The sequence below is a fragment of the Mixophyes fleayi genome, chromosome 7 (assembly GCF_038048845.1).
Source record: "Mixophyes fleayi isolate aMixFle1 chromosome 7, aMixFle1.hap1, whole genome shotgun sequence".
NCBI lineage: Eukaryota > Metazoa > Chordata > Amphibia > Anura > Limnodynastidae > Mixophyes > Mixophyes fleayi.
The window spans coordinates 37,407,094-37,434,866 of NC_134408.1; the positions used below are offsets into that span (position 1 = coordinate 37,407,094).

General features: G+C 39.8%; 1 protein-coding gene across 1 annotated transcript in view; it reads right to left on the minus strand.

Annotated features, from left to right (window-relative positions):
• CYTH3 (cytohesin 3) overlaps window positions 1–22,183 on the minus strand; it is a 98,656-nt gene extending 76,473 nt beyond the window's left edge. Inside the window, exon 1 of the mRNA XM_075179679.1 lies at window positions 22,031–22,183. Coding sequence (XP_075035780.1) covers window positions 22,031–22,049 — 19 coding nt within the window. The 5' untranslated portion in view covers window positions 22,050–22,183. The remainder of the gene's footprint in view (window positions 1–22,030) is intronic.
• Between the last annotated feature and the right edge of the window lie 5,590 nt (window positions 22,184–27,773).

The window sequence follows — 27,773 nt, forward strand, 5'->3', positions numbered from 1 at the left end:
GTCTGCAGGAAAGACACAATCACAAGCTGCGGGAGTACTTCCACTGCAGGTTTGTTAAAAAGCACTTGTATTTATTATAGGAACTAGAAGAGTTTTAAATGTAACTATAGGCAACCAGATCTCAAAAAATTAAATTACCAGAAGTGTCAAAATAGCAGAACAGTCAGAAAACTCACAGCAAAATAACAGGTGTAATCAGACATCTTGCTGCTATATAAAACACAAATTTGTCCTATAGTCTTGGCTACTACAGCATCAATCTCCCCAGCTTGCATGCTGACCATGATGATTCATGTCATCAAGATGTTGGCTTGGATCCACTGGTCTAATTTCAGGTTTACACTATGCACTTAGATAAAAACCAACCTAACACGCCAAGTATTGACTTTTACTCTGTGGCAAGAGTCAGCTGGTTTCTGAGATTATACATATCATATCCATATACACACCCCTCTAAGTCACTGAGCAGTATGTCCTGATACAACCACTACTTAACTCTTTCATGATCACAGTCTTTTCATACCTTGATAACTGGACTGTATGCGTGGGTACCAAATATGTGTATTTTATGAAAGTTCTGATGAAGTTATAGGTTTAGGAATAAAAGTATTTAGCTTCATTTCATTGCCTACACTGCTGGTCGTGAGTGTATTCACACTTCCATATTTGCTGACATCGCTCCATCGTTGAGCATGATTATTAGGAAGTGTAAAAAACCAAATCAAGCGATACAATGTGCTTTGGTAGGATAAAATATGATCATGGGATAGTATATACATACAATATCTGACCCAACTGTCATACTGTGTGATCGGCACAATGATTGCATTAAATTACTGTAGTGTGTACCCAGTTTAAAGGTGGACAGACAAATTGTAGGAGTTTTATGTGACTCTCATGCATTTTCTACAAGTTCATGACACACATACAAAATGCATCAGTGTTACTGACTGGGAGATAGTTTCATAAAGCTGGGGAGGGAGAAAGGTGGAGACACCGGAGGGGCAGCTGTTTCTCCAGCACTCCAGATTTTTAAGATTACTTGTGATCTTATACTAACAGGCAAGCCCACTGCCACTGGGTCCCTAGTTTACCAGTGATCTCTTAATAGGCTGCCCCTTAATGGAGGAAAGCACAAAGAATCAGATTCCATAGCAACAGAGCACTGCGTTTTACCAGTTGTGTATCAGCGGAATTAAAACCCAGACAGCCCAGTTCTAGTGTGATGGGGATAGGAAAACACCCACCCAGGTCATGAGTGTAGATATGTAGTGCTAGGGCCTGTACAATAGGATGCAGACCCATTATGGATGGTCACTAAGGAGTTAATGGCGCTAGACAAACTATATGCAGGTATAAGAGAGAGGCCTCTAGCAAACACCTAGAAAACCCATGCACCTGTCACCTGCACAGGTTAGAGGCAGTAATTCTGCATGCAGAACCAATAGTCTATCAATTTACTAAGAACTGGTATCATCCATATTGATTCCACCCACAAAAGGACGCCCCCATTCTGCCTGGACGACAAGCACTTTCTAACATCTGTACCATCTTGATCAATTAGCCAGCTATGGGCCACGTGCAGCCCTTTTTATGGAATATGCCAGTGGTTCCCAAACTGTGTGCCGTGGCACCCTGGGGTACCTCAGTGATCTCACAGGGGTGCCACGGACAGGGCTGGTGGTAAGCAATGCAGGGGACTACTTAATAATTATTTTGGCTTAGGGGTGCCTTGAAAAAAATGATGGAGACCCTAAGGGTGCCTCCAACAGAGAAAGATTGGGATCCACTGGTATAACCTATACAGTCTATATAAAATATTGACTTCTCCATTGGGTGAATCTTTTGTTTAAGAGGATGGTATATGTAGAAGATACTACACAAAAACAACTTTCAGACTTGTACCATCATCATTACTATATTTACTTTTAAAATACTTCAATCTTTAAACCAAAAATGTAATCGTTAGAATTGTACAACCTCAAAACTGGAGAGCTGCAGAAATTAACAGTGATTGAACCGCACAAAGCCGGCAAACACGTCCAGTGATAAACCATGTGACTTAGTTTAATAAACCAAAAGGCAACAGATCAGCTTCCATTAAAACAGAAAATGTTCATTCACTGGATGATTCACCCTAAATCACCAACAATCTCCCATGAATTCTCAGTCACTTATAATACACTGTACAGTTCTAAGAAGTTGTTTGGAAGGAAACTTAAAGAATATCCAACGTAGTGTAATGTATTTATTATTAGCCATTCAGTTCTATAGCAGATGTAACAGGCGTGTACCACAAGCAGCCGTTTGCATGCAGCGTTACTCTACTACAAAGTTCAGGAGATATAACTGCATCTGTGTGACTTATGCCTTCTGTCTTGGCACATGGTTCTAAATCTATTTATGGACTACATTCAGATGGGTGGATCATCTAAGCACACTAAGCTCTTCTTGCAGTTGAAAAACAGATATACCAGTCAACCAGAGACTTATTTGCCAAAGAAATACAATCCATTTATATGGTAAATACATAAAGCAGTCTCATCTATCACCATTACCCCCAGGTGTAAATCATGTACCATGTGCTGTGGTATAAAACTCTATATATCCACTGTACAGTAGCATTATGGGATGCAACTTACACACTGATTATCTCGAGAGATAAATCACCTTATCTGGGGATGGAGTTTACAGAAGGGAAATAGGCGCTATCACTTTCTCTTTGAAGTTGTGCTTTCCAGATCAGTCTGCTCAAACTACTTACCTGCAAACCACAGCTTACCTGGGGAATGCAATCAGGTCTTGTTGTGTATTTATATGACGCTATATACCCAAAATGAGATATACATTAAAGGGACACTATAGTGCAAATGACACCTACTACATGGCAGCCCACCAAATTTCTAAGTTTTGTTCTTTATTTTGCATGATCAAAAGGAAAGATACATACATTCATATGACGGAACAGAAAGTCCCATGTTTTAAAGATGTATCCCTGGAAGTCTGTGTTCATGCAAGGTAAGGCAGTGAGGTGGCTCAGTGGTCAGCATCTCTGGCTCACTGCGGTGGGGGTCATGAGTTTGATTCCCAACCAAGACCCCGGTCATGTGTGTTTTTGTGCGTTAGGGAATTTAAACTGTAAGCTCCAATGGGACAGGGACTAATGTTTAAAGCAAATATACAATGTTCAGAACTGCGCAATACGGTGGCGAATATATACAATAATAAATGTCCCTATTTTGCAATAGAGTCTCAGCGCATAGTACAATTCCCGTTTGGCATACACTTCTAGCTATTTGTATTTTTTTTTTTTTTTATTGAAGTGAATATTTAAAAGCAAAATATTTAAACTAATGTTATCTGTAGTACAAAATGGCTCCTGCTTTGTAGTATTCAGAAAAATGTTTTGTTTTTTCTTCATTAGCACTTTCTGAAAAGCCCCCAGAGCAGTAAAGTAGTAAAGTGTCAATAGTTTTGTCTTTGGGAAGACCTTACAATGACAACAATATGGAATATGTACTTAGTGATACATGTATAGTGGGAATGGACACAATCCTTCAGGAGTGCCATCCATATTTATGTAAGAAATACAAAACCCCCCCCCCCAAAAAAAAAAACAGTACTGTTAATATGAGGCAACAAGTACATTAAACACAATAATAATATACAAATGTAGTTCTTCATGAACAAGCAACTTTCTTGCAGTAAGGCAAGAGGTCAGGTATATTTTTCAGCGACTGAAACGTACCCATGGACTATTCACAGTAAAGGAAGCAATTGTGTGTGCTGAACCAATATTCAAGAGAATACTTCCTGTCTATGTACTAGTAACCAGCTGCATCACCTGGTTCTTAGTGAATTGATAGGCTGCATTCTTAGAAATATGAGGACAGCCCAGAAAGCAGCTAAGTGAATCTGTACGATAGGAATTGATCTATATACTAGTAACCACACCCACAAAACAATGTAGTCACGCCCTTTTCGGCGCCGCGGCACAAAGCTTCTTTCATGCTTGAACTGAGGTGGGCCTCTGTATTTTAAATCATACTTACCTACTTTCTGTATTCTGATTCCGGGAGATGGGCGTGACTAAAGGGCGGGAGGGGGCGGGGCAGGGCAAGACAAATTGTGTCATTTTAGCCCCGCCCCCGCTACGAAAAGGACGTTTTGTCGTGGGGGGGGGGGGCCAAAATGCTGCGATTCTGGCTGAATCGTGTCATTTAGCGGTGGATGCAGCGGGATGCGGGAGATTTGCCAGCTCTCCCGGGAGCCCGGGAGATTGACCCGAATTTCGGGAGTCTCCCGGACATTCCGGGAGAGTTGGCAAGTATGTTTTAAATGCCAGGGCTGATTTTTAGTCCCAGTCCGGCCCTGCTGGTCAGAGAGACTTAATCATCTAGCAAGTGATCCTTGGACTGACTGGATCTTATAAGAACAGGTATTCCCTCCAGCACAGCATCATTGTTCATCTAGACATAATCAGATTACATGATTCCTAGCAAGTCTCCTGTATTGTGCACTTTTATAGCAAATGTTAATCTAGGTCTCTGGGCTTCAGAAAACGCCAAGGCTAAAACAGTATGTGATTATCGAATGAATGGATCTATGCAACTTGGTCAGAGCGTCCACAGATCTGACCGAATATGGGCCCCATATCTTGCACTTTTCCCCTCTCTCAGAAGTTAGGATAATATCATTTTAAATTAAAATACAAGCAAGCAATACATATAGCAATTTCATCCTTTTTTAAGTGGCATTCGCAAAAGGACTTCACCCTGGATGTAAAATGAGCAATCGTTTCATCATGAAGGATCTTCCCGTCTACATAAATCTGAATTATAGAATACAGGCTGCTCTTTTTTGCTTCTTTTCTTCATATGAACAAATGGTGCTCACTGAAGGAATGTAACTTTCTCTGAAGAAAGGACGGGGGGAAAAAAAAACCTTTGTCAAAACAAAACCTTCAGAGGTCCTTAGTTAAAGTCTCCAAAGAGTCCCAGCATGATGTCAGAAATTATAACCAAATCCATATGGAGCACAGACTAACAAACTACGGAGAGCCATGCCAAGTTCGCCCACAGGCTTTTTAAGCACAGGCGCTGTAAGCAGTTCCATGTGACTACTTAAATTAAATAAATAAAAGTATAAGCAAGATATTACACAAGGATACACGGCAGTCCATGTATAGCTATTGAACACTGGTTTTGTAATAGAGGTTAATCAGATCTCTAGCTTTTCTGCCCGGTTTGCTCGCAGATATGCACGCTCCATGGCATTCGTTCAGCAGTAATCTGCAACAGCCAAGTCTTTCCTTCACTATCAAAACACAAACACTACCTGTTCCCCACAGCTCGAGGTGCGAGACTGTAGTGACAGCGAGACGTCCTCACACATTATAATATAGTACCAGAATGTAACTAATGTATTATACAACACATTGTACTATGTAATTAAAGAGAAGGTTTAACAGAAATACAAATAGGAAATTAAATAAAGGGTAGAGACAGCCCTGCTCATCAGTCATATCATACCACGGCAGCAAATGAGGTCTTCGAAGTTAAACCAAGTATGCACAGGTCTAAGATGCCCGGCTTTATAAGCTGTCCAGACATGTAGACATTTGGATGGACAATAATTTTAGCCTGAAATCACTCCCATGCCACTGAATAGTTGGGCCCAATATGAGCAGCAGTCCCATACAATACCAGATTGGGATTCTAGACTGGTGGAAAATCACGTTGGCCAGTGACGTGACCAGATCGGCCAGTCTATACAGTCATTAGCCAACCACACTGATAGGACCATATAGGATCTGTCAACATTTTGGCCCTGCGCCCATGACAATATGATGCAATTGAGTCATTTTGATGCACGGAGACAGGGCCTATATAACTCAAATTGTGTCATGGAGACCCCCATCCTGCATCACTAGGAAGTGGGCCTGGTGCGGGAGATCTGCCTCCTCATCTGGGAGTCTGGGAGACCTGCTGCCTGATAATGATCCGACTGGATTTCAATCATTACAAGGTGTTTGTGAAGCTGGCAAAACAAAACGGTTTTGCAGCACAGTGAGAAGTGGCAAGTTATCAAGACTGAAAACGAAATGGGGAAAAGCAAGAAAATAAAAATTAAATTTTTACCAGGTTAACATGTGCTGTAACCCATAGCAACCGTTAAAGATTACAACGCTCATTTTTCTAGTAGCATTTAAAAAGAAATAAGTCTTTTCCTAGGCAACAATTTTGATAAGGCCAATAGATTCCAAAGTAACAGTGCGTCTTGTGGGCAAATTATTAGGAGGTAGCATCCAACTGTAGCTCATCCAGCCTCTAAGCATTCTGGTAAATGTAGTTCAGCAAAATGAAGTGTGATTATTAGTACTACCTCTCATTTAAGACAGAACACACAGTGTGCTTTGATATTGCTTTTTCCATTAGAAAACAAGGCTAAAAATGGAATGTTTCCCACAAAGGAGAGCTTAGGACTTGACTGAGATTCAGTCTTGATTAGAATTCAACACAGACTATGCAGACGTTTCACGCAGCCAAGAACAGAAATCACTTCCATGTGTTGGGACTGGGGTGAGCTGCACAGTGTTCAGACTGCAGACAAATAACTAGGTAATCAGGTATGGGCACAGACTGTACGGGGAAATAACCCTCATCTTTCTATGGGCCGCCTGCTTGCACAAGCATCTGAGTAAATAAAGCAGTTATAATTACACACAGCAGATCTTCATATTTGTGCTTAACATATTCCCACATGGGGGTACTTAGTACCTTTGTCACTATAGCAATTTTCACTTGGCTGCACCAGGAATAACAATAGAAATACTACATAGTAACCATAGTAATTACTGGAAGGGGGCGTAGGGCTTGTTTCAGTAGGTTGAACAAATACCTTCATTTTATGGACAGACAGTAGGTAAAGCATACCCCCAACATTTAGACAGATATACACACATTAGCTGAAGTACCCGCCACTGCCCATGTTTAAATCTTCAAGTTATTAAGCTATCAATGAGTAGGATGTAACTGTCGACATTTTAAAAATAATTAGCAGCTCTCCAACACACCCATGAGGTGGCTGCCCAGTGTCAATTTTGTTTTTATATTAAATGTTATTCAAATCCATCCAGTGGAAGGCCCAGAACAGGCTCTCCGGTTCAAAAGTTCTGGCCAGCGTACACCAACGGGAGGTCCGAACGGGACCTCAACCCCCCCCCCAATATGTGTTCTGAGATTCAATGTAACCAGTTTGAAATTTTGGTTCAAATATATCCAGTGGAAGGGTCAGAACAGACTCCTGGGTCAAAGTTCTGCCCAGTGTACACAGACGGGAGTTCCAACTAGGAACCTAACCCCCTTAAAACCTGGCCAGGATCCCACTGGTCCACCTCACGTTGATTATATCCCCATCGGTGCAGGGGTGTCGAACACTCACCTGCAAACAAACTTCTTCATATATAGGCACACCCCAAAAACAGACCACTGTTCCCTCCGGAATTGATAAAAATGAAAGTGTTAGAAACTGAAATTACAAGCAAGAGTTCACTATGCAGAGTTATACTGAGCAGCGGTAGAGCTCTCATTAGATTCAGTGTGTAACATTTTCATTCCCAGATTACTCTCCATAGAAGGAACATTCCATAGCACAGCATTATCAAGGGTACTGGAGATGTTACTACATCAGAATGGTCTGTTAATCTTCAGCATATGTCAAAGCTGTCACATTTTATGCAAAACAGCAGTAAAAAAAAAAAATATATAGAAAGATATGAACTAACTTTACATTTCCCCACAAAACTATACCAAACCTCAAACAAATTACACATATTTGGTATTTCTGAAAACAAACAAAACCAAATCATTACCAGTAGCAGAATAAAATCAGATTTATTTCATTGTTGCATATATTGTGTAAAAGAAAATAAGGAATAAATTGCAGAAAGGTATTTTTCACTTTTTGCTAATATAAACACATTAGAAACAGATTTATCTCACTGTGCTACACATAAGGAAGCCTTATATGTCATGTAAAACTGAACAAAGGCAATGTGTTTGGACAATTAAAACAAAGCAAGCTGTTTCCAGTAACCCAGACAGCTCAAGAAAGACGATGGCCTGTTTAGGTACATATTTTTTAAAAACACTGGGGGCTAGATTTACTAAGCTGCGGGTTTGAAAAAGTGGGGATGTTGCCTATAGCAACCCATCAGATTCTAGCTTTCATTTATTTAGTACATTCTACAAAATGACAGCTAGAATCTGATTGGTTGCTATAGGCAACATCTCCACTTTTTCAAACCCGCAGCTTAGTAAATCTAGCCCTGGATGTTTTACAAAGCTCTGCAGAACATGGGTATTCTCATGCCTGGGGGATGCTGTGTTCAAATTTGTGACAAGCTAGGCAAAAATACCAGCAGGCCTGAGCAGTTGTAGAACATGAATAACCATATTTATGTGTAACTCAGCTGAGAAATAAGATATCATAACGTTCCACTTGGAATGTCAAAGACAAATATGCAGAAATAAGGTTATAGATGCAGAATGTCATATGGCAATCTGTTTAACTAAACATGTATAGAACAGCAAAATGAACATAATTCACATAGAAATAGGCAAGCTTTAAGGGACATATTATATCCTGTCAAAATAAAGTGAATACAATGGGTGAGACCATGGACCACACACAAGTAACCTAAAATACTGGACTTCAATTTTATTAATCAAGCCATTTGTATGATTTTAGGTTTTTTTATACGATTGGCCACAAATGTTACAACTTACATATTTGCTGACTGAATTCTATTAAAAGAAGAGTTACACAATAGTATAACACTTAAGGGAACAATAGTTCCCTTAAATGGAGGGATATAAGGGAACTGGGGTCCGCATAGACCCTTGTCCGGTAACATCTGGTCTGTGGGCTGTCGGTATTTTCTATATTTTTGCCTTAACCTGTGCCAGTAACTCGTCAACTAATATTACCATCAATTTCAGGAATCAATTTCTAAACTGTAGAATTCCTCTTAGTTATAGAGATGTTATATAACATGAATAAAGAAATAATGTGCAACTATTTAAAAAATTACTGAAAGCATACATTTCCATAAGTCACTGTGCAGGCTATAAGAGCAATGTTTACAATTTTGATTTTATTCCTTCAGGCTGCTATTCATGATTTATGGTTGCAGATTACAAAGTCAACCAGTGTCACATGACACATAATGTAGTGATCAGAGAGGCTTTGGAAGTCCCATTGAACTCAGTCTGCACTGTGACTTCCTTCTTCACCCTCGGCTATCACATGACATGATGAGAGCTGTGAGCCTGTGTCTGTCAGTCATTTTTGTATGCCAACCAGAGAGCTTTTGAAAAGGAGATATTTATTTGTAGGTGGATTGCCAAGATAAATGACTAGCAGAACTATGCTTAAGTAGCACTTAACTTGCTCTCTAAAGAAATGTTATAGCAGAAACAAAATCCATCTATGTAGGATTGCTGTTTTAAGAAATGCATAAAGACAAAAATATTCTAAAAGCCCCTAAAGTAGGCACGTAAATTGAGGCAAAAAAACAAGTAAACCACACAAAAAACTAGCGCCAAATTAAAATATTTTATTTCTGCAATATCAACATGAATGGCAATGATTTAACATGCGCTGTAGTCTGTGTGTGTGTGTAAATAAAATTAATAACCTTAGTTACACAGTCATGGGGGCGGGCGGGGAGCAACAAGATGTGAAGAACATGTGCAAACATTTTTTTGTAAGGGGGGGGGGGGTTGCTATTATAAAATGTTCAAAGTAAAAGATAATTGTGTGTTAAGGGAACATTAAGACTATAAACCACAGAAAACATACAACATAAAAGGCTTCATGACACATTAGTGAAGGGTGTTTATCACCATTTACAAAGAAAACAATGGAAGGTTTAATATAAAACATCAAAAACTCGATACAACGAAAGTTGTTTTTTTTTTTCAATTTCACTTCCTTCTTTAATTTAAATGATTTTTTTGGGCACATATTTTCTACGTAAGGTATTCTTCAAGCCACATTTCCTCCAACTTATAGGACTTTTGCCAAAATCAGGGAAAAGTGACTTGGGTAGAGAGACATCGAAAGACCTCTCAATACTTTTGCCAAATTCATCATCATCAGTTATTTATATAGCGCCACTATTTCCGCAGCGCTGTACAGAGAACTCATTCACATCAGTCCCTGCCCCATTGGAGCTTACAGTCTAAATTCCCTAACACACAGACAGAGAGAGACTAGGGTCAATTCGATAGCTGTCAATTAACCTACCAATATGTTTTTGGAGTGTGGGAGGAAACCAGAGCACCCGGAGGAAACCCACGCAAACACAGGGAGAACATACAAACTCCACACAGATAAGGCCATGGTTGGGAATTGAACTCATGATCCCAGTGCTGTGAGGCAGAAGTGCTAACCACTAGGCCACTGTGCTGCCCACAAATCCATCTCATTTTTTTTATATTTAGCGAACTACAAAGATGTACAGCTAAGAAGGGAGGCCTTGTAGCAGGCTCTTTGACCATCATATAGCATAATAGCAGAAAATGTAGAACCCTATGGGCTACTAGATGGACAGCTCTGCTCCAGCACAGTTTTGATTTATTTGTTCTTAAATACTGGATGTGTCTGATGCTTAAGACACCCATCTGTTCCTATATTCCTAGGACAGTCTGGTATTTTTACACTAAAAAGCTTTAAAGTGCCCTCATCACCTACACATAGTGGACATTAGGTAATACAACCAGTAAAGTGATAATTACAACCGTACAACTGCGCTAATTCCAAAAAAAACAAACTTGTCTGCCTGATAATCCTAACAATATACTTCTCCAGCCAAAAAATGTTAAATTGTAAAAGATGATTTTCCCCATCCTGGAAGTAATTTATTACAGCATACTGACATTTTCCAACACAGCCGAGATCTGTACATCATCCTCCTCCAGCAAACAAGCCTGACAAGTCTGAAAACACACAACTCCAGATAATTGTCCGGTTGCCATTAATGTCGGTGTATGTAGATCCGGGTGGCCAGACAATGTCAGCATGTCAGGTTTCACATAAGAACACCTCCGCTCTTATCACATGCACGCCATACATTGCTAGAAGTGCCGTTACTTATTCATCTAACTTCTGGTTTTCATAACTAGCCTGACACAAATGTCACAACACTGACCTGCCATGACCCCTGTTCAGTTGTCGGCCCTGGGCGAGCACCCAGAAGTCAGAGTGCACAGTGATGGCTTCTTACATTGTTAATGACTCGGAAGTCATTCTGGCTTCCACTGACCTCTGTAGCGACCTGGGGGAAAAATAGGTCAAAAGCAAGTCCACACCATTAGTCAGACTGCAGGAAGTGTTGGCCACGCTGACATATTGACAGAAAAGGGAAATCGTTGTCAGAATGGTCCTGTTTGCAAGACACATGTAGGTCTCCATATCTTTGGCCGTTTCTATAGCTAGCCAGAAATGTTGCATGAGTGGCCAAAATGGACAAGTTCCAGCCGTTCTGAGCTTGGGACAATTGCTACATCAATGCCAGTATTACTGTAGCCTGCATCTGAGGTAGTTGGAAGACTTTGATCATTATCGGGCATCACATCCATGTGGGGGCCACAAATATGGCAGTACCGGGCCAACTGCCTAATATTCCCTGCGATATGGCAATGTTTGTGGCCAGCATATGCTATTAGAGGGTGGTCCCGTATATACAGTTCAATACAAACAGCAACTAAGGAGAGATTAGCATGTCTCTACCCAGAATTCCTAGAGTGAGGATTATATAGTTAATCTCCATTTCAGTACGATAATTTTGTCTGTTTAAGTAATCATGTGCTTTCTGTTACTTTAATGTTTTAAAAAAAGAGTGTTTTCTTTATAATTATCAAATCTGAATTGTCCGATATAAATTAGAGGAGTAAATATTTGTAAAGTACGTATGCGGCTTTGTCATAATGTACAAAACATAAAAACTAAACTGCAGCTCAGTCTACAAATGGGAAAAATAAATAATATATATATATATATATATATATATATATATATATATATATATATATATATATATATATATATATATACACATACATATACACACACACACATATATATACACACACACAAGTTAACCCGTGCATGATACTCATGCATTCTAGTCAAATCAAGCTACTTAAGGTGTTAAAAAGGTTCTTGTCATGCATTTTCTGCCTAGCCCAGGCCTCCTCAGGGGGAAGAGCGTTACTTCCCGACGCAAGCGCCCTTTTTTAACGTGGTTTTGTCCACATGTCACCACCTCATCATTCTTCTCCATCACCTCATCCTTCATTTTCATCGCCACATCTATCCAGATGTCTATCCAGACACAGGGATCTCTCTCAGCGGTCCTGAGTATCACACTCCTCTCGCTCTGTCACCCCCGGCAACCACCAACCACTCCCCACTGTCACCCCCGGCAACCACCAACCACTCCCAACTGTCACTTCTCCTTCAAGAAATATATATATATTTTTTTTAAATCTTTATAAACACTTAATTAACAAATTAAATTAACAAATTAAAAACACCTTAGTATACCAAATTTCAGCCCTTTCTGAGGTTTTTTTTCCACACACACTAAGAATTTAGTAGGTCAGTGTATAACTCCGCCCAGCAGGTGGCGCTGCAGTTTGGTTTTATTTTTTCCACACACAGACAGACTAACACACGCCACTAGGCATTTATATTATATATATCTATATCTATATCTATATCTAATATATATATATATATATATATATATATATATATATATATATATATATATATATATATATATATATATATATATATATAATGTAAGCTCATTTGAGCAGGGCCCTCTTCCCTCCTGTACCCATACCTGTTCTTCTGCTCCGTACTTACTGCATTAGCCTGCCTGGAGCCTCTGAAGTTTGGTATTTATTGTTCATTGTTCAGTAATGTCTTACCCTGTATAGTCTACTGTTTGCACAGTGTATGGCGCTGCGGAACCCTTGTGGCGCCAAACAAGTAAAGGATAATTATATATATATATATATATATATATATATATATATATATATATATATATATATAGCAAGATTTAAGTTCAAGCGATTATATTATATTATATGTATTATATATACAAATATACACACACACACACACACACACACACAAATATATACACATTGCACTTTAATGGGAAAACCAGGTATGAATGGTGCACAATACCAACTAATTTGCCAATAATCATTCCAAAAAAATAAACACACATATGCAAACTGCAGTATTTAACCAATTAAAAAGAAACTTAATTGTAACTTACCATTACATTAAACATATGCAAGTTATTTTGATGTGGGTGAATATGGATACAAGTGTAAATGTGCACTATGGATTAGGTTGGTAATACATAAATAAAGATTAATAAAAATATATATCAGGTCTATCGGAGGCCTTGACGGTTCAAAACTACAATAAAGCATCACTCAGTACATTATTTACATGGACAAAAAATGTATTTTTTAAATAGGATACTCAATATGCCAATACTATTTTTATTACACAACTGCCCTCAAAAGAATATATCCATAAACTTGCCATTGGTTATGTGGAACATGAACACTTAGCACCCCCCCCCCCCCAACCCCCCCCACTAAAATCTCCGTATTCTACTTTGAACATTTCAACATGTTTTTATATATTAGAGGAAATGCTACATGGCATTATTTAATCTGTGGTGGCTGCACTAATACAAAGACAAAGCATACCTGTGCAAATGTCAATGTGACTGAATTTCTACAGCCCAGTTCTGTGATATTACATTAGTTCTACAAAAAGGAAAAAAAAAACATTTGTATTCTGTATTGAGGAACCACACTAGGACTTGTCATATTAGTAGCTCAGTGACCCGTCACAGTCAATTTATTCCAGGGTCACGCACACTATACAGGGCAGACAGCAAGGTCAATGATTCCACATAAAGAACATATCAGAGGCTGGTGAAACATGACATTTCCAATGCTTCGTGTGTGCCCTCAATTCCAAACATAAATGACTGCTGGCAAGTATAGCAGACATCACGTGACACATCGCACTTAGATGGGGTGTCCTTGTTCCATTTAGTTACATTGACAATTTCTCATATATTAAAGCCTGTGGCAAACTTGCATCCTAGCATCCCATCACTGGCTCTAAAGATAAACAGCTATGGTCTCACGCTTTCTCCATTATTAGCAGACAGGGCTGCTAAAGTTTTCTCAACAATTTCAAACCAGGGAAGTGTGCTCCTCAAGCTGCACTAAGGGCCTGCAGGCTATTACTGGCTACATAAAAATGGAGGTCAGGTCAGAAGTACACAAAACAGTGGTCAATCTGGCAACAGTTTAGAAGCTTAATTATTAGCATCACCTATTTGGCCATAAATATACCATGCAAAACCCTCTGGTTAGGGCTTCATACATACTGGTGTTGCTTTAAAGAGCTTGTGAGTTCTCAAAGCATATTAAATGCATTCTAATGCTTCTAGTCCAAAAAAAATTAAAAATAAATAAAAGTGTAAAGCAAATGGATCTGTTCCCACGTGTACTTGATTTGACATTTGCTCCAATTTCAATATTACCTGCAGTGTACAGAAGTGTTATTGCTAGATAAAAAATACAATGGAGAATGATGGGACTACTAAGTGCTGCTGGGAAATATTGAGACATGTAATGAACGCACTTCAAATGCTTGGTAAAAGGAGAGGACAAGGTTCAGCTCATACTTTTCCTTCTGAGAACAGATCGACAACGCTAGTTAGAGTACGGTACATATTATACCATTCACATTTCAGTACATTCCAACTGCTTTGGGAAAACAGTCTCTTTGTAGTGTTTCCAGAGCATCTTACCAGCAGACCAAGCAGAGACAATCCAGAAAGTTAATGTAACACATTGGTGGAATGTGAGCTCTCTGGGTTCTATAAAGGAACATACCACAGCATATATTACCACAGTGCCTTGTACAAAAAACTGGTCTGTAGAAGATGCAGTTAAGTGGTCTATGTTGCAACCTATTTTTAAAATCTGAACTTTTTTTAAACATATTTGTAAATTATATAGTGTATATTGTTTAACTTTGCTATTCAACTGAATAGTATTTAGCATAGTAGGAAACAAGCATCTAAAAGGGCCATATATGGCTTTGCAAAGGGTCATAGGCAGCCTCCAGAATATGAGTATTTTTCCCTTTTGGCCAAAGTGCATTCACGCAGTCTTTGTAGCAGGTTAGTGTGCGACTGGAGGGTGTGGTCATCTCACCAGCTTGACCATTCCGTCAGAGGTTAGCACACCTGCCTACTCTCCCGTAATGTCTGGGAAGCTCCCAAATTTCAAGGAGTCCTCCCGGACTCCCGGAAGAGTAAGCATCCTCCCGGACTGTTGTGGGGGCGGGGCTATATGCAAATTTCCCATTTCCTAGCTGGGGGTGGGGCCACAGTGATGCAATGGAATCACCAGACCCACTTATACACCTGTCACATGCAGGGCCAGATAAAGGGAATGGAGGCCCCTGGGCTAAGGGGGCCTCCATTCCCCCGTGAGGGCTCCCCCCCCGTGAGCCGAGCCGCCCCCCCCCCCTCAGTGAGCCAAGCCGCCCCCAAGGCACTTACCTCCTTCTCCTGGCATTGCAGTCCATCCCCGGCGCGCTGTACGCTCTTTACTGAGGAGATCTCGTGAGAGTGAGACTCATGAGATCTCCTCAGTAAGGAGACTACAGCGTGCCGGGGAAGGACCACAGTGAAAGTGCTCAGCAGCATTGATCGCCCAGGGGCGCCCCCGCCCCGACCGATCAATAATGCTGTTGAGCACTTTCAAGGGCCCCCTGGATGCCCGAGGCCCCTGGGCTGTAGCCCAGTTAGCCCTAGGGTTAATCCGGCCCTGGTCACATGACAAGTATGGGTTGAAAAGTATGGTGATGGCTGCAAGATATGATCTCAATCAGTGCCCGAAGACAAGCAGGGAAAAGTGTGTTTACATGTACACGTTAATTCGGACGCAGCTCAAGAAATGTCCAGGTGAAAATCACAAGAATATGACCCAGCTTTACATCTGAAGTTACATTAGCGTAAAGATATTGCTTAACAGTGTTAGTAGTACCCTATTTATACACAATATAATAATGTGATGAGGTGTCGTATACACAAGAGAGACCAGTGCCTTGCTAGTTATTTATAAATGCAAAAGTCACATTTACCGTATAAAATACAAATTAATTCTGTTTTCCACTTAAATTAAAAAAAAAAAACCAGTAGCAATCTTCATGCCTGCTGCAGGTCCAAATGGAAATCTCAATTAGGTTGTGCAAATAGATGGCCGCGACTTCATATAATACAGCAGCCAGTATGACTGAATGACGTGCTATCAGCTAAAGGGTTAATCCGCTATCAGCTTCGGCGCTAGTACCGCTCATCATCATCATCATCATCATTGTGTCTTGTTGCACCTGCTAGCGACACGCTCCCCAGACAGGTGTATGAGTCTGCCTCCAAATCAACTTCAGTGGCAATTACATGAACATGCCCTTCCTGAACTGGGCCTATATACCTTCCCTCCTCCACTCCGCCTCTCTCTTAGTGTAAGGCGTCCGTCATAAGTGAAAGCTACAACAAAATCTGCATACGGACGTTTGCGTACAGATTTTTAGTGAGAATGCGCAGTAAGGAAATGTGTATTTTAACCAAAAATCAGATCATGTATTTCTTTACCTACGAAGGGAAAGTAAAATTAACTTAAAAGGTACTGTTTCCTGGATTAAAACTAGTTAATACTAAAAGAGGCTTAAAAACACATCATCATCCTTAAACAAGGGAAAGTCATGTAAAAGTGGAACTACACCCCAAGTATCACAGATCAAAAAAAAAAAAGAAAAGTATGTGTCTGAACATGAATTATGACAATGGAAAAAAAAAAAAGGGGAAAGTTTCATAGGTTACTATATTATCAACTTGTGGCTAGAAAGAATTTGGAAAATTCAATGCAATAAATTGAACACAGATGTTCCTCAAAACACAAATAATAATGGTCTTACTTCATGGCAACCAAACAGGTCAGCCCACTTCCTTCTTAAAACAAACGCTACAGGTCCCTGGAGTTTTCCAGTTCCATTAAAATAAAACATGAGTCCCCGCAACGGGCTCCGCAGGTGGCCAAACAGGCCAGTTACTTTATTGTCTAATTTATTATTAAGATTTATAACATAAGCAAAATATATTTGAATTTATAGGGTCAAATAGTTTAAACATCCTTTTCCTCCAGACAAAGTCATCTGGGTTTTTTCAGAAAGAGTGAGTAGGAGAGCTGGAAGGACACCGTTTTCCCACAAAAGCCCCGAGGAAGAATGGCAGGGAATGTGGAAAGTGATTCAACAAAGCACATTTTTATGTACTATATTAGTTTTACATCATGTAAGAAAAAACCTTGTTTGCACATGCTAAACCTTGTCTTCTCCGATATACATGGGATGAGTAAACAAGAAGCAACGGGGAACACTCATTTAACAGAAACACCCTTACAATGCGTTAAATCCAAGTAATAGTAAACCACAGCACTCAATTATACTTTATTTTTCATTTATTCAACTTGTACTGGACTGACCAAAACTTGGCACGGATTGGCTGCTATGAGTTCCTGTACATATGGAACATTTAAGTAACTATACCCTTGATACATGAACCCAAGACAATGTGGATATACTCCATATGTAGTATAGAAAATCTTAGGAGTATAAGGATCTGGCACATTTCTATAATTCTCGAAGTTATAATGCTTTCTGGTAAAAATTTGATGACTAATGACAGGTAAGGGATTGGTGGACAGTCTTTTGACCAGCAAAGTATAACAGAGCAAATGCTTGGTTATACTGAACAGCGACCTGTAGTTTATACAACATTTATTATTTCCAACTATAAGACCCACAGGGGTATATTTACTAAACTGCGGGTTTGAAAAGGTGGAGATGTTGCCTACGGCAACCAATCAGATTCTAGTTGTCATTTTGTAGAATGTACTAAATAAATGATAACTAGAATCCGATTGGTTGCTATAGACAACATCTCCACTTTCTCAAACCCACAGTTTAGTAAATCTAGCTCACAGTGTTTTGAAGCAGTGCATCTCCGAACATCTCACCTCCAGGAAGCTCTGGCTGCAATCCGAACCAGTTGCCAAGAGGTTTGCTGCGGGTTCTGAATGACCACAAAAGATACACAATGGCAGGTCATGTAAAAGCTTACAGTACCTTTAGGTTTTCTTACAAATTCAGAGGAAGCATCTAGACCTTGGACAACTATACCCAACCTGATATTTGGTAGAATTTAGTTTGTCTGTCCCCAGTATAAGGATAGCGTCAGATAGGCGCTTGGAACGCCAGTATGCTTCCAGCTACAAAAGCACTAGCGCTCCAATCTGAAACATTGAATTGAATGGGGAACATGCACTGTTTTCTGATCAATGACACCCATGTGACACTGAAGGAATGCTCCCCATTCAATTCAACATGTCAGCATGGCATGATTTCAGTGTTAAAAACACTAGCGCAGTGGTCTTCCCAGAAAGCTTTAATAGCCAGGTGGCATTAAGAAGCAGCCGGGTGGGGGCGGTGTAATACTTTGCAATAATAATGAAAAATGTTGGAGGTTATTGCCCACACCTGCCAGGACTGGTCAGACTGGTGGTCAGTGGTCTAACACACACTGCTGGCTGTAGTGCTCACATAGTGCCTGTTATAATAGGAGAAGCAATGGTTTATTCTATTATAATAGGACTGTAGGGCTCCAAGAGCTCGGTGGTAAGTAGAACCAGCCAGGTGGAGCACCCGGGAAATAAGTGCTGGGGAGAACATTGCTAGCGCTTTACTTGCTAGAAAAGCATTAGCTTTAACAGCGCCCATTCGTCACTACCTAACTTTAAGAATTTTGATTTATAAACAATTGAAAATATGCAGGAGGACCTATTTTTCACTTTTGTAAAATGATCATGAAGGACAAAACCGATCACCAGATGGCCGTAGGAACGTGCCCCTGCAGCACAGCCCATAAATAAAGTATGATTTCTGATGACATTCTTGCAAGACTGTTACTAAAGAAATTGAAAAAAAGGATACTTAGTACTGGCATTTATACTAATTCAACAGATCTGTGTAAAATACCTAACCCTAATCAAGTTAGGGGGTCAATAAAAATAAATAAATGGGCAACAAGGTGGCTAAGTGGTTAGCACTTCTGCCTTACAGCACTGGGGTCGTGAGTTCAATTCCCAACCATGGCCTTATCTGTGTGGAGTTTGTATGTTCTCCCCGTGTTTGCGTGGGTTTCCTCCGGGTGCTCCGGTTTCCGCCAACACAAAGGGACTGATGTGAGCGAGTTCTCTATACAGCGCTGCAGAATTAGTGGTGCTATATAAATAAATGGTGATGACGATGAAATAACAAAAAATGTCAGCAATTGGCTATTTTATTATTAAATGCATATATAATAACTAATTGAGAGCTATATTCACTGAAAACAAATTATAACTGTCAATTCGGACTCTGTTTTGACAGTACTTAACACAAGGGTACAAATATTTATAAAACAGACAGTAAAAGCAACTCAGGGGTATATTTACTAAACTGCCGGTTTGAAAAGGTGGAGATGTTGCTTATGGCAACCAATCAGATTCTAGCTGTCATTTATTTCGTACACTCTACAAAATGACAGCTAGAATCTGATTGGTTGCTATTGGCAACATCTCCACTTTTTCAAACCCAGTTTAGCAATTCTACCCATTCAGTTTGATTGTATTGATTACTATGGCTCTCTTTCCTTCCAAAGATGCTGAAAACCAATATGTTCAAAATATAAAACACATGCGCTGCACGAGATTAAAGAACAGAAGGTGTGGGATTCACAAACTAAGGAGGGCAAAAAAACTACCTTAAGAGAAATGTAATCCGTTGGTGATGGATTAAGACTATAGATTAGAAGTAGTATTTACCCTGCCATCAATATACTGCCAGCATATAGTGTATGAGCAATGATAGCATCAGACGTAAAAACTGACACTGCAGCTGATTGTCCAAATACTTTTTTTTTTTTTTTTCAGACAAAAACCTCTTGTCATAGAATTGTGATGAAGCATTGTGCAATTTTCTGTAGGGTTCAATGCAAGACAAAAAGCTTGTAATGCAAGTATGTGCATATAAAATCTCTGAAAACACAATGAGCCATTCCCCTGTAAAGAAAACAACAAAATGATCCTTGTGGCCTGTAAGTCTTACTGACAGCTATGCAATAGACCTGGAACATCTATCCACAGTATACACAGGCTACTGTCCTCTACAGTACACCTCGCCCACTAACAACCTTTTGCGCAAGTAAAAATGAACTCAGGCATTCATTAAACACTGCCAAGGGTGGGGAAAAAATAACACACAGTTCTCTTGACTCTACACCAAGTTCCAGTATCCATTTCAAGAGAATATATAAATCAGTCAGAGCGCAGCCTCAGGAATAGGGAAATGAATGTTACTTTCACAGAAAGACCCAGCCAGAGATTGGGGGCTTCAGCCACCCACACAGTAGAATAACAGAACAGGATCAATGCTGGTCTAAGCTAGTCTAGTAAAACTAAGGAAAATATATCAATAAGATTTATATCACCCTATGTAGCTCTAGACTAGTAAAACTCTTGGGGCTAGATTTACTAAACTGCGGGTTTGAAAAAGTGGAGATGTTGTCTATAGCAACCAATCAGATTCTAGCTGTCATTTATTTAGTGCATTCTACAAAATGATCGCTAAAATCTGATAGGTTTCCGTAGGCAACATCTCCACTTTTCAAACCCGCAGCTTAGTAAATATACCCCTTGGTATTGTATTTATTCTTAATTCTACCACTAGGTCTGTTTTATCTGCTATAGCAGTAACCTTCAAGTTCAAATGCCACTGATAATGCCCACACCTGGGGGGCAAAATGCCACATAAACATTCGGCTAATCCTCTACAGAGCGGTGGCCTCATTATACATCACTGCTGAGCAGATCCTATGTTTGCTTCAGCTCATGCCGGCATTCATTGATAGTAAACTCCAGGGTGTGTATAAGGAGGTGGACCATTTTTTACTCTACAACCTCCCTAGTACAAGATACACAGAGCAGAACAGGGCACCAGCAAAGCACACATGCCAGTGTTTTAATATTGCATATGTTATTACACAAGCCACATCATGTGTACAACTTTATAAGGATGACAAACCAAAATAACCAGCTCATAAGAGCTGACCAGGGCAATTTTCTTAACCCCTTAGCTGCCCACAGAAACACAGCATCTATATAATGATCAGAGATGTGCACACTGTGTATTTAGTCTATTTGTCAAAGCATTCATTTCTGGAACTAGCAGTGCAGTATTTAATTGCTGAGCAATGGTTAACTGTCACATTGCTTAATCAAGCTGCAGACAGCAGCGATAAATGAACCCCATCAGCCCCAGTCAGGGATGCAATAGATGACATTTAAAGCGGCATTAACCCGTTCCCTGCAGGTGGCAAACTGGTGCCCGCTGGAGGTGACCCTATCAGGCTCTGCGGAGCATATTCATTACTGCCCATACGAGTAACATAAAGCAATGACAAATATTAACCATTTTGCTTGCTGTTATCTATTGAGAGTTAATGGGAGTCCACACTACCCGTTAGTTGGAAAAGGGAACATTAATAGGTTTTCATCGTATGGGAATTCATCCAGTGATTTGTAGTGATAACCACACACCATTGGCCAATATACACATTACATTATATCTATTATATAGAACGCATGCAATGACATTATACCCAAGAGGATACCGCTGCAGCCACAGTAACAGACCACACAGATGACACTTAACCCTTTGCCTGCCAAAGGGGCGCTGGTTGACGTCAGCAGCACATAAGACAGCAATATGTCTATTGACACGACACCAGCCGGCTGCTACTCACCGGCCCCGTCTTCCTCCATTCCCGCTAGGTCACAAGCAATATGCACGGCCAGTCAGACGACAAAAATGGAGCTTGTCACAGCCGCAGCTCCTCACTGCGCTCACACAGTCACCGATGCACTGCAACCAGCAGCTGCAGCTTCTCCCTCGCTGCGTCTCCGCCCACTGTCACGTGACGTACCACTCCACGCCCACCTCATGCCCATGGCGTCACGTGGCTTCTCGGGTATATAAGCAGAACGTGAAGCTGAACAGCTCGCCAGAAGGTTCTGTGTGTAGAATGTGGTGGCACACGGGATACATTCGTATTATATAAACAATATGATGATTATTGTCAAGGAGCTGTAGCCATTTTAATCCATTTCGTTGTCTTTAGGTTTCAAACTCCCAATTAGTTCCCAGGAAACCGTTCTCGATCTTCCATATGAAACACTTTGGTTTCACTGCTCAGAGCACATGTATTGGTAGTGCTGATTGGACAGCATGGAAATGACCAGGGGAATGCCTAGTTTCCCCTCTTTTTTTTTTTCATCGGAGATGAGGGTTTTCCCATTTATTTCAATGAGCCTATTTGTTTCAGTGGGGTGTCTAGTGTTTGTGTTACAACATCACCAGTTATTTATATAGGGCCACTAATTCTGCAGCGATGTAAAGAGAACTCCCATTGGGGCTTACAGTCTAAATTCCGTAACACACAGACTAGGGAGCCAATTACATGTAGTAATCCAATTGAAATCATTGGGCTAATTGAAATGAAAGGGAATAGCTCAGTCTATGGCATTCTCCATTATTATTCGCGAAGGCTTCAAATATCTAAAAAATAATATTTTCATCGAAGTTTAACAGTCATCCTCTTAGCTGAACCTCCTCTGCCCTACAAGCCCACTTCCCACTCAGTGTCACCCTCATTGTGTTAACCACTTTGGTCTGCCCCTCTCTTCTAAGCTCTCACCGGCAGCACCCAATTTCCTTGTGTTTTTTCTGCCTACACTGTCCTATTTTCCTCTGCACCCTTGACATATACCCTCTGCCTGATCTCTCAAGCTCAGCCCTTAATGTCTCCAGCCTTGCTTGTTGTTGCCACGCATGCTTCATGCTGGTATACTTCCAGTTTTGTCCCCATCCCTCTGCTTTATCCCCCCCCCCCTCCAACACGCACCTTTACGCTCATTGTTTAATCTGCAGTTATCCTTCCCTAAAATTTTACTTGTTGCTTTTTGTTTATTATGTAATTCTGTAGATTGCTCTTATCCATCTTACCCCTGTTGTATGTCACTGTAGACCCTTTGTGGTGCCTTATAAATAAATGATCATAATAGGCATGATAATTATTAGTCAAACATGCTATTTATAGAGTGATCAGATATTTGGACACTGTACTAATGATGTCATTGTATTACTAATGATCCTGGGTTTTTGTGTGTGCTTACATGTGACTGAAGCCCCAGCTGTGTTAATTGACTTTTTATTACATCAATAGAGATTTGGAAGTCTTTAATTGACATGGTGCCTTGTGACAGGACCTTTAAGGCACCCCCACCATCCCTACTAATACAAAGGTGTGCATGCTATCGCTCAGTGACTGAGAGCTGCATTATCATGTGGCGGTCAGATGCAGACCCACCACTTTATATTGAGTATTCAGATATTTGGACACTGTGCTGACATTGTTATTGTATTACAAATGATCCTGAGTTATATTTGCAAAAATATAATTTGCACATGAAACTCCAAAAAAAGACTCCACATAGATGGCAATTTCATCTAATATAACATTAGTATTTTGGGGTCATAGGGCCTATAGATCACTGCTTGTTTTGGTTACCAGCGCTCACTGCCACGAAACACACTTACAGGCAGGGGCTGGGGGGCCTGTCCCATAGTGGGCTACCTTGGGCTGGGTCACCTGCATTTGTTTCCCATTAAAATGTTCCTAATAGGCTGCTGAGTCAAGTCTTGGCCCCTGGGCTAAAATTTGCCAGCCCTCCCCTGTTTACAGGGCTTTTTGTTAGCAGGGTGAGAGGATTAGATGGAAAGGTTCATACTTAAGGGCCATGACACACCAGCTTTTATGGCTACATAACACCATGGTTTTGACACAATAGTATTTATGTAAAGTAAATGGATGAACTAAGTTTTATAACAGTAGAGGTGTTGACAAATGCATAATCCTCTCCAGTCCTTCTCATCAGTACTATTACTCCACGTCCAACTTGCCTACACGGTCATGCATGGGATGGCTGAGCTGAAATACTCTGAGCTGCTAACATTCTGATTTTCTGGCTACAGGTTTTCTGGCCCTGCACACTTCAAAACAGACTATGCACAAACCTATGGAAGAGGAATAATGAATACAAGGGGTGCTCTAACCAAGTTCAGAATGGTTGTACATGGGAAATCTTCTGTGGCCACCATAGACTGTAGACCCTACTCTGGCCTGCTCTCTAAGGCGCCTTTGGACCTTCCTGGTGGCCGGACATTCCCCAGTGACTAGCCACCTTGTTAAATATTCTGCTGCTATCAGCAGGGACCAGTCCTGATTGGTTCGGCTGCCTGTCGGTCAGCATAGGACAGGGTGCTTAGACTAACCAACAGTGTACACAGTCAGGGATGGAGGATATTAAGGTAATGTAGGGTGGGGATTTAAAGTAATGTAATGTGGGTATTTAAGGTTATGTAGTGGGGCTATTAATGTAACAGTAGGATAGGAAAACTGCATTTCTGGAGATAAGATCTTCCAGCTTTAATGATAGATAAATAGGTTAATGGCAAATTAAAAGTGCACTGCTCTGGGGTGGTAAATAAATATCAATTGGATATAGCACTATGGATGTACAGGTAAATTGCACTAATAGTATTTCCTTTTAATGCAATATGGGGTTTGGTGTGTACTATTAGTGTAATGTGGGGACTATATGTGCAATGTGGAGGTTATTAATGTAATGTGGTGTTGATGGGAGCTATTAATATATTGTAGATATATGTAATGTTCGTTTGTTTTGAAACGCACGTAAATTTAGGTATACATGCACCCAAATTCAACAATGAGCGTATGTGAAGATACGTGTGGTGATTAATATGGGTTTAGGTCTGCTCTACTAGACAGGACATTGCAGGATACATCCATAACATATGAATATAAACTCACAAAAAAAACGCACAACTATTCAACTAATGTCACCTGTTAATAATCTAGGCATTAATGATAAAACACTAAAAAAAATTAAAAAGTGTTTTGATTTTTGTTTTTTTTTACTGTTCCATGAAACATATTAGTATGTTATGAATGTCTGCTGTACATAAAATACATTTTTACAGTTGCTCCTTATTGCAAACACATGTAATAGCATACATACACATGTAATAGCATGCATACACAGCCGTCATCAGTAGTAATCAGCACTTAGTCTAAACCTGTAGCTGAAGCAAGAAAAACAAGTAGTTGAGAGGTGACCAGAACTTGAATCAGACGCTGCTGTGCGTGCTCGTGATTGGCATGTCCTTACTGTACATTGACTACAGGCAAACAACCCTTCCCTACCCTGTTCTCTCCCTGAAATCATAGGCTGTAGTAAGTGTCCTTTGCACTGAATGATGAATTGAGCGTGACTGTTCTGTGGCGTATGGTCCGCTTTTGGGTATGCGCAGAGCGGATTGTACGCACTAAATCGTCTATGTCCCTTAATGAATCAGGCCCAATAATAACAATATATTTAAATGAAAGCTTAAAAACAACAGCTCCTGCAAGTTGCAGTGTACAGTTAAATTGAATAATAACTTGTATTCAGTTTACTGAGATATCAACCTAAATAAATGATAATCTTCCAGTTAAGAATGTGACTGTTTAACCACATATCAAATATGGACAAGTTGATAAGATTCTGAGAAGTTGCATTATTGTCCTTAAACTGAATTGGTTATTTTAGCTACATACAGAGATGTTAAATGTTTCTTAAGTCACATGTTGTACAGTTATGGCTCACAATTTTGCCTAAGAACACAGCCATGAATAAAGAATGGTAGCAAAACATCCTCCAAGAGCATCTTCTCCCAACCATCCAAGAACAGTTTGGTGACGAACAATGCCTTTTACAGCATGATGAAGCACCTTGCCATAAGGCAAAAGTGATAATGAAGTGGCTCGGTGGTCAAAACATTGACATTTTGGGTCTATGGCCAGGAAACTCCCCAGACCTTAATCCCATTGAGAACTTGTGGTCAATCCTCAAGAGGCAGGTGGACAAATAAAAACTCACAAATTCTGACAAACTCCAAGCATTGATTAGGCAAGAATGGGCGACCATCAGTCAGTATGTGGGCCAGAAGTTGATTGACAGCATGCCAGGGCGAATTACAGAGGTCTTCAAAATGAAGGGTCAACACTGCAAATATTGACTCTTTGCATAAACTTAATGTAATTGTCAATAAAAGCCTTTGACACTTGTGAAATGCTTGTAATTTTACTTCAATATACCATAGCAACATTTGACAGAAAGGTCTAAAAACACTAAAGAGGCAAACTTTGTGAAAACCAATATTTGTGTCATTCTCAAAACTTTTGGCGATGACGGTACATGTCATTACTCACAATGCCAAGAGCTGCTATAGATCGGATTTGGAACACTGCTACAAATTGGAATCCGCCCTATGCATTAGCTGAATTAGATTAACATAATATGGACATTTGAAATTAAATACACTTATTATTATGTGATATATATATATATATATTCCATATAATCCAAAACACAGTACAACAACTTTTAATTGAAATCTTAAAATTAGAAACAGACTTGTAATCAATTTAGAAGCAAAAACTGCCCCGGGTTAAAATAGAAAAAAGTTTAAAAATGTTAAAACTAAAATAAAATGTTTAACAATTGCAAACTAAATCTGTATGAGGTAGAACTGAATCCCAAAACATAAAACATTTGAATGAAAATAAAAATTTGCATTAATAAATTCAGTTTCACATATACAATGCTATACTAAGTCACTTAAAGAGTCATCTAGTATTGGGCAGAATTTCATGTTATATGAACTGGCTGACTATCATTTTGTAGGCAATATTAGAAGCTCTGCACAGGTGTAAAACTTCTAAACTGTCTTATTCTTTTAGCAAAGGCAGCTGCTTCTCGCAGCGACAAATGGCCATATTTATGTGCCTTAGCACAAAAGGAGAATTAATAAGCATTTAAGTTCTATCAATCACTAGTAAACTACATGAATATAGAAACTGAGCCCATCTGGTGTGTGTTTGGATAAAGACTTTGGGCTAGATTTACTAAGCTGCGGGTTTGTAAAAGTGGAGATGTTGCCTATAGCAACCAATCAGATTCTAGCTTTCATTTATTTAGTACCTTCTACAAAATGACAGCTAGAATCTGATTGGTTGCCATAGGCAACATCCCCACTTTCTCAAACCCGCAGCTTAGTAAATCTAGCCCTTTGACTTTTTAGTTTAATTTGGCACATAAAACATATAAAGAATTAAGTCTTAACTATTGCAATCTCTGTTTAGTCCCATTCAAGACGGATGTCCTTCAGGAAGCAAATTGTTTACTTAGAAGCATAATATAAACCCAGGAAGAAAAATATACACTCCCTCGTTCACTAGAGAGCATCCAGTGATAAGAAAAGAAAAACTTTTTTGGAGATTAACATGTCTTTAATATTTCACACATTGATAAGATTGGTGGCTTCATGAGCTGCAGCTATATATGAATAGAATTCTCTTCGTTTTA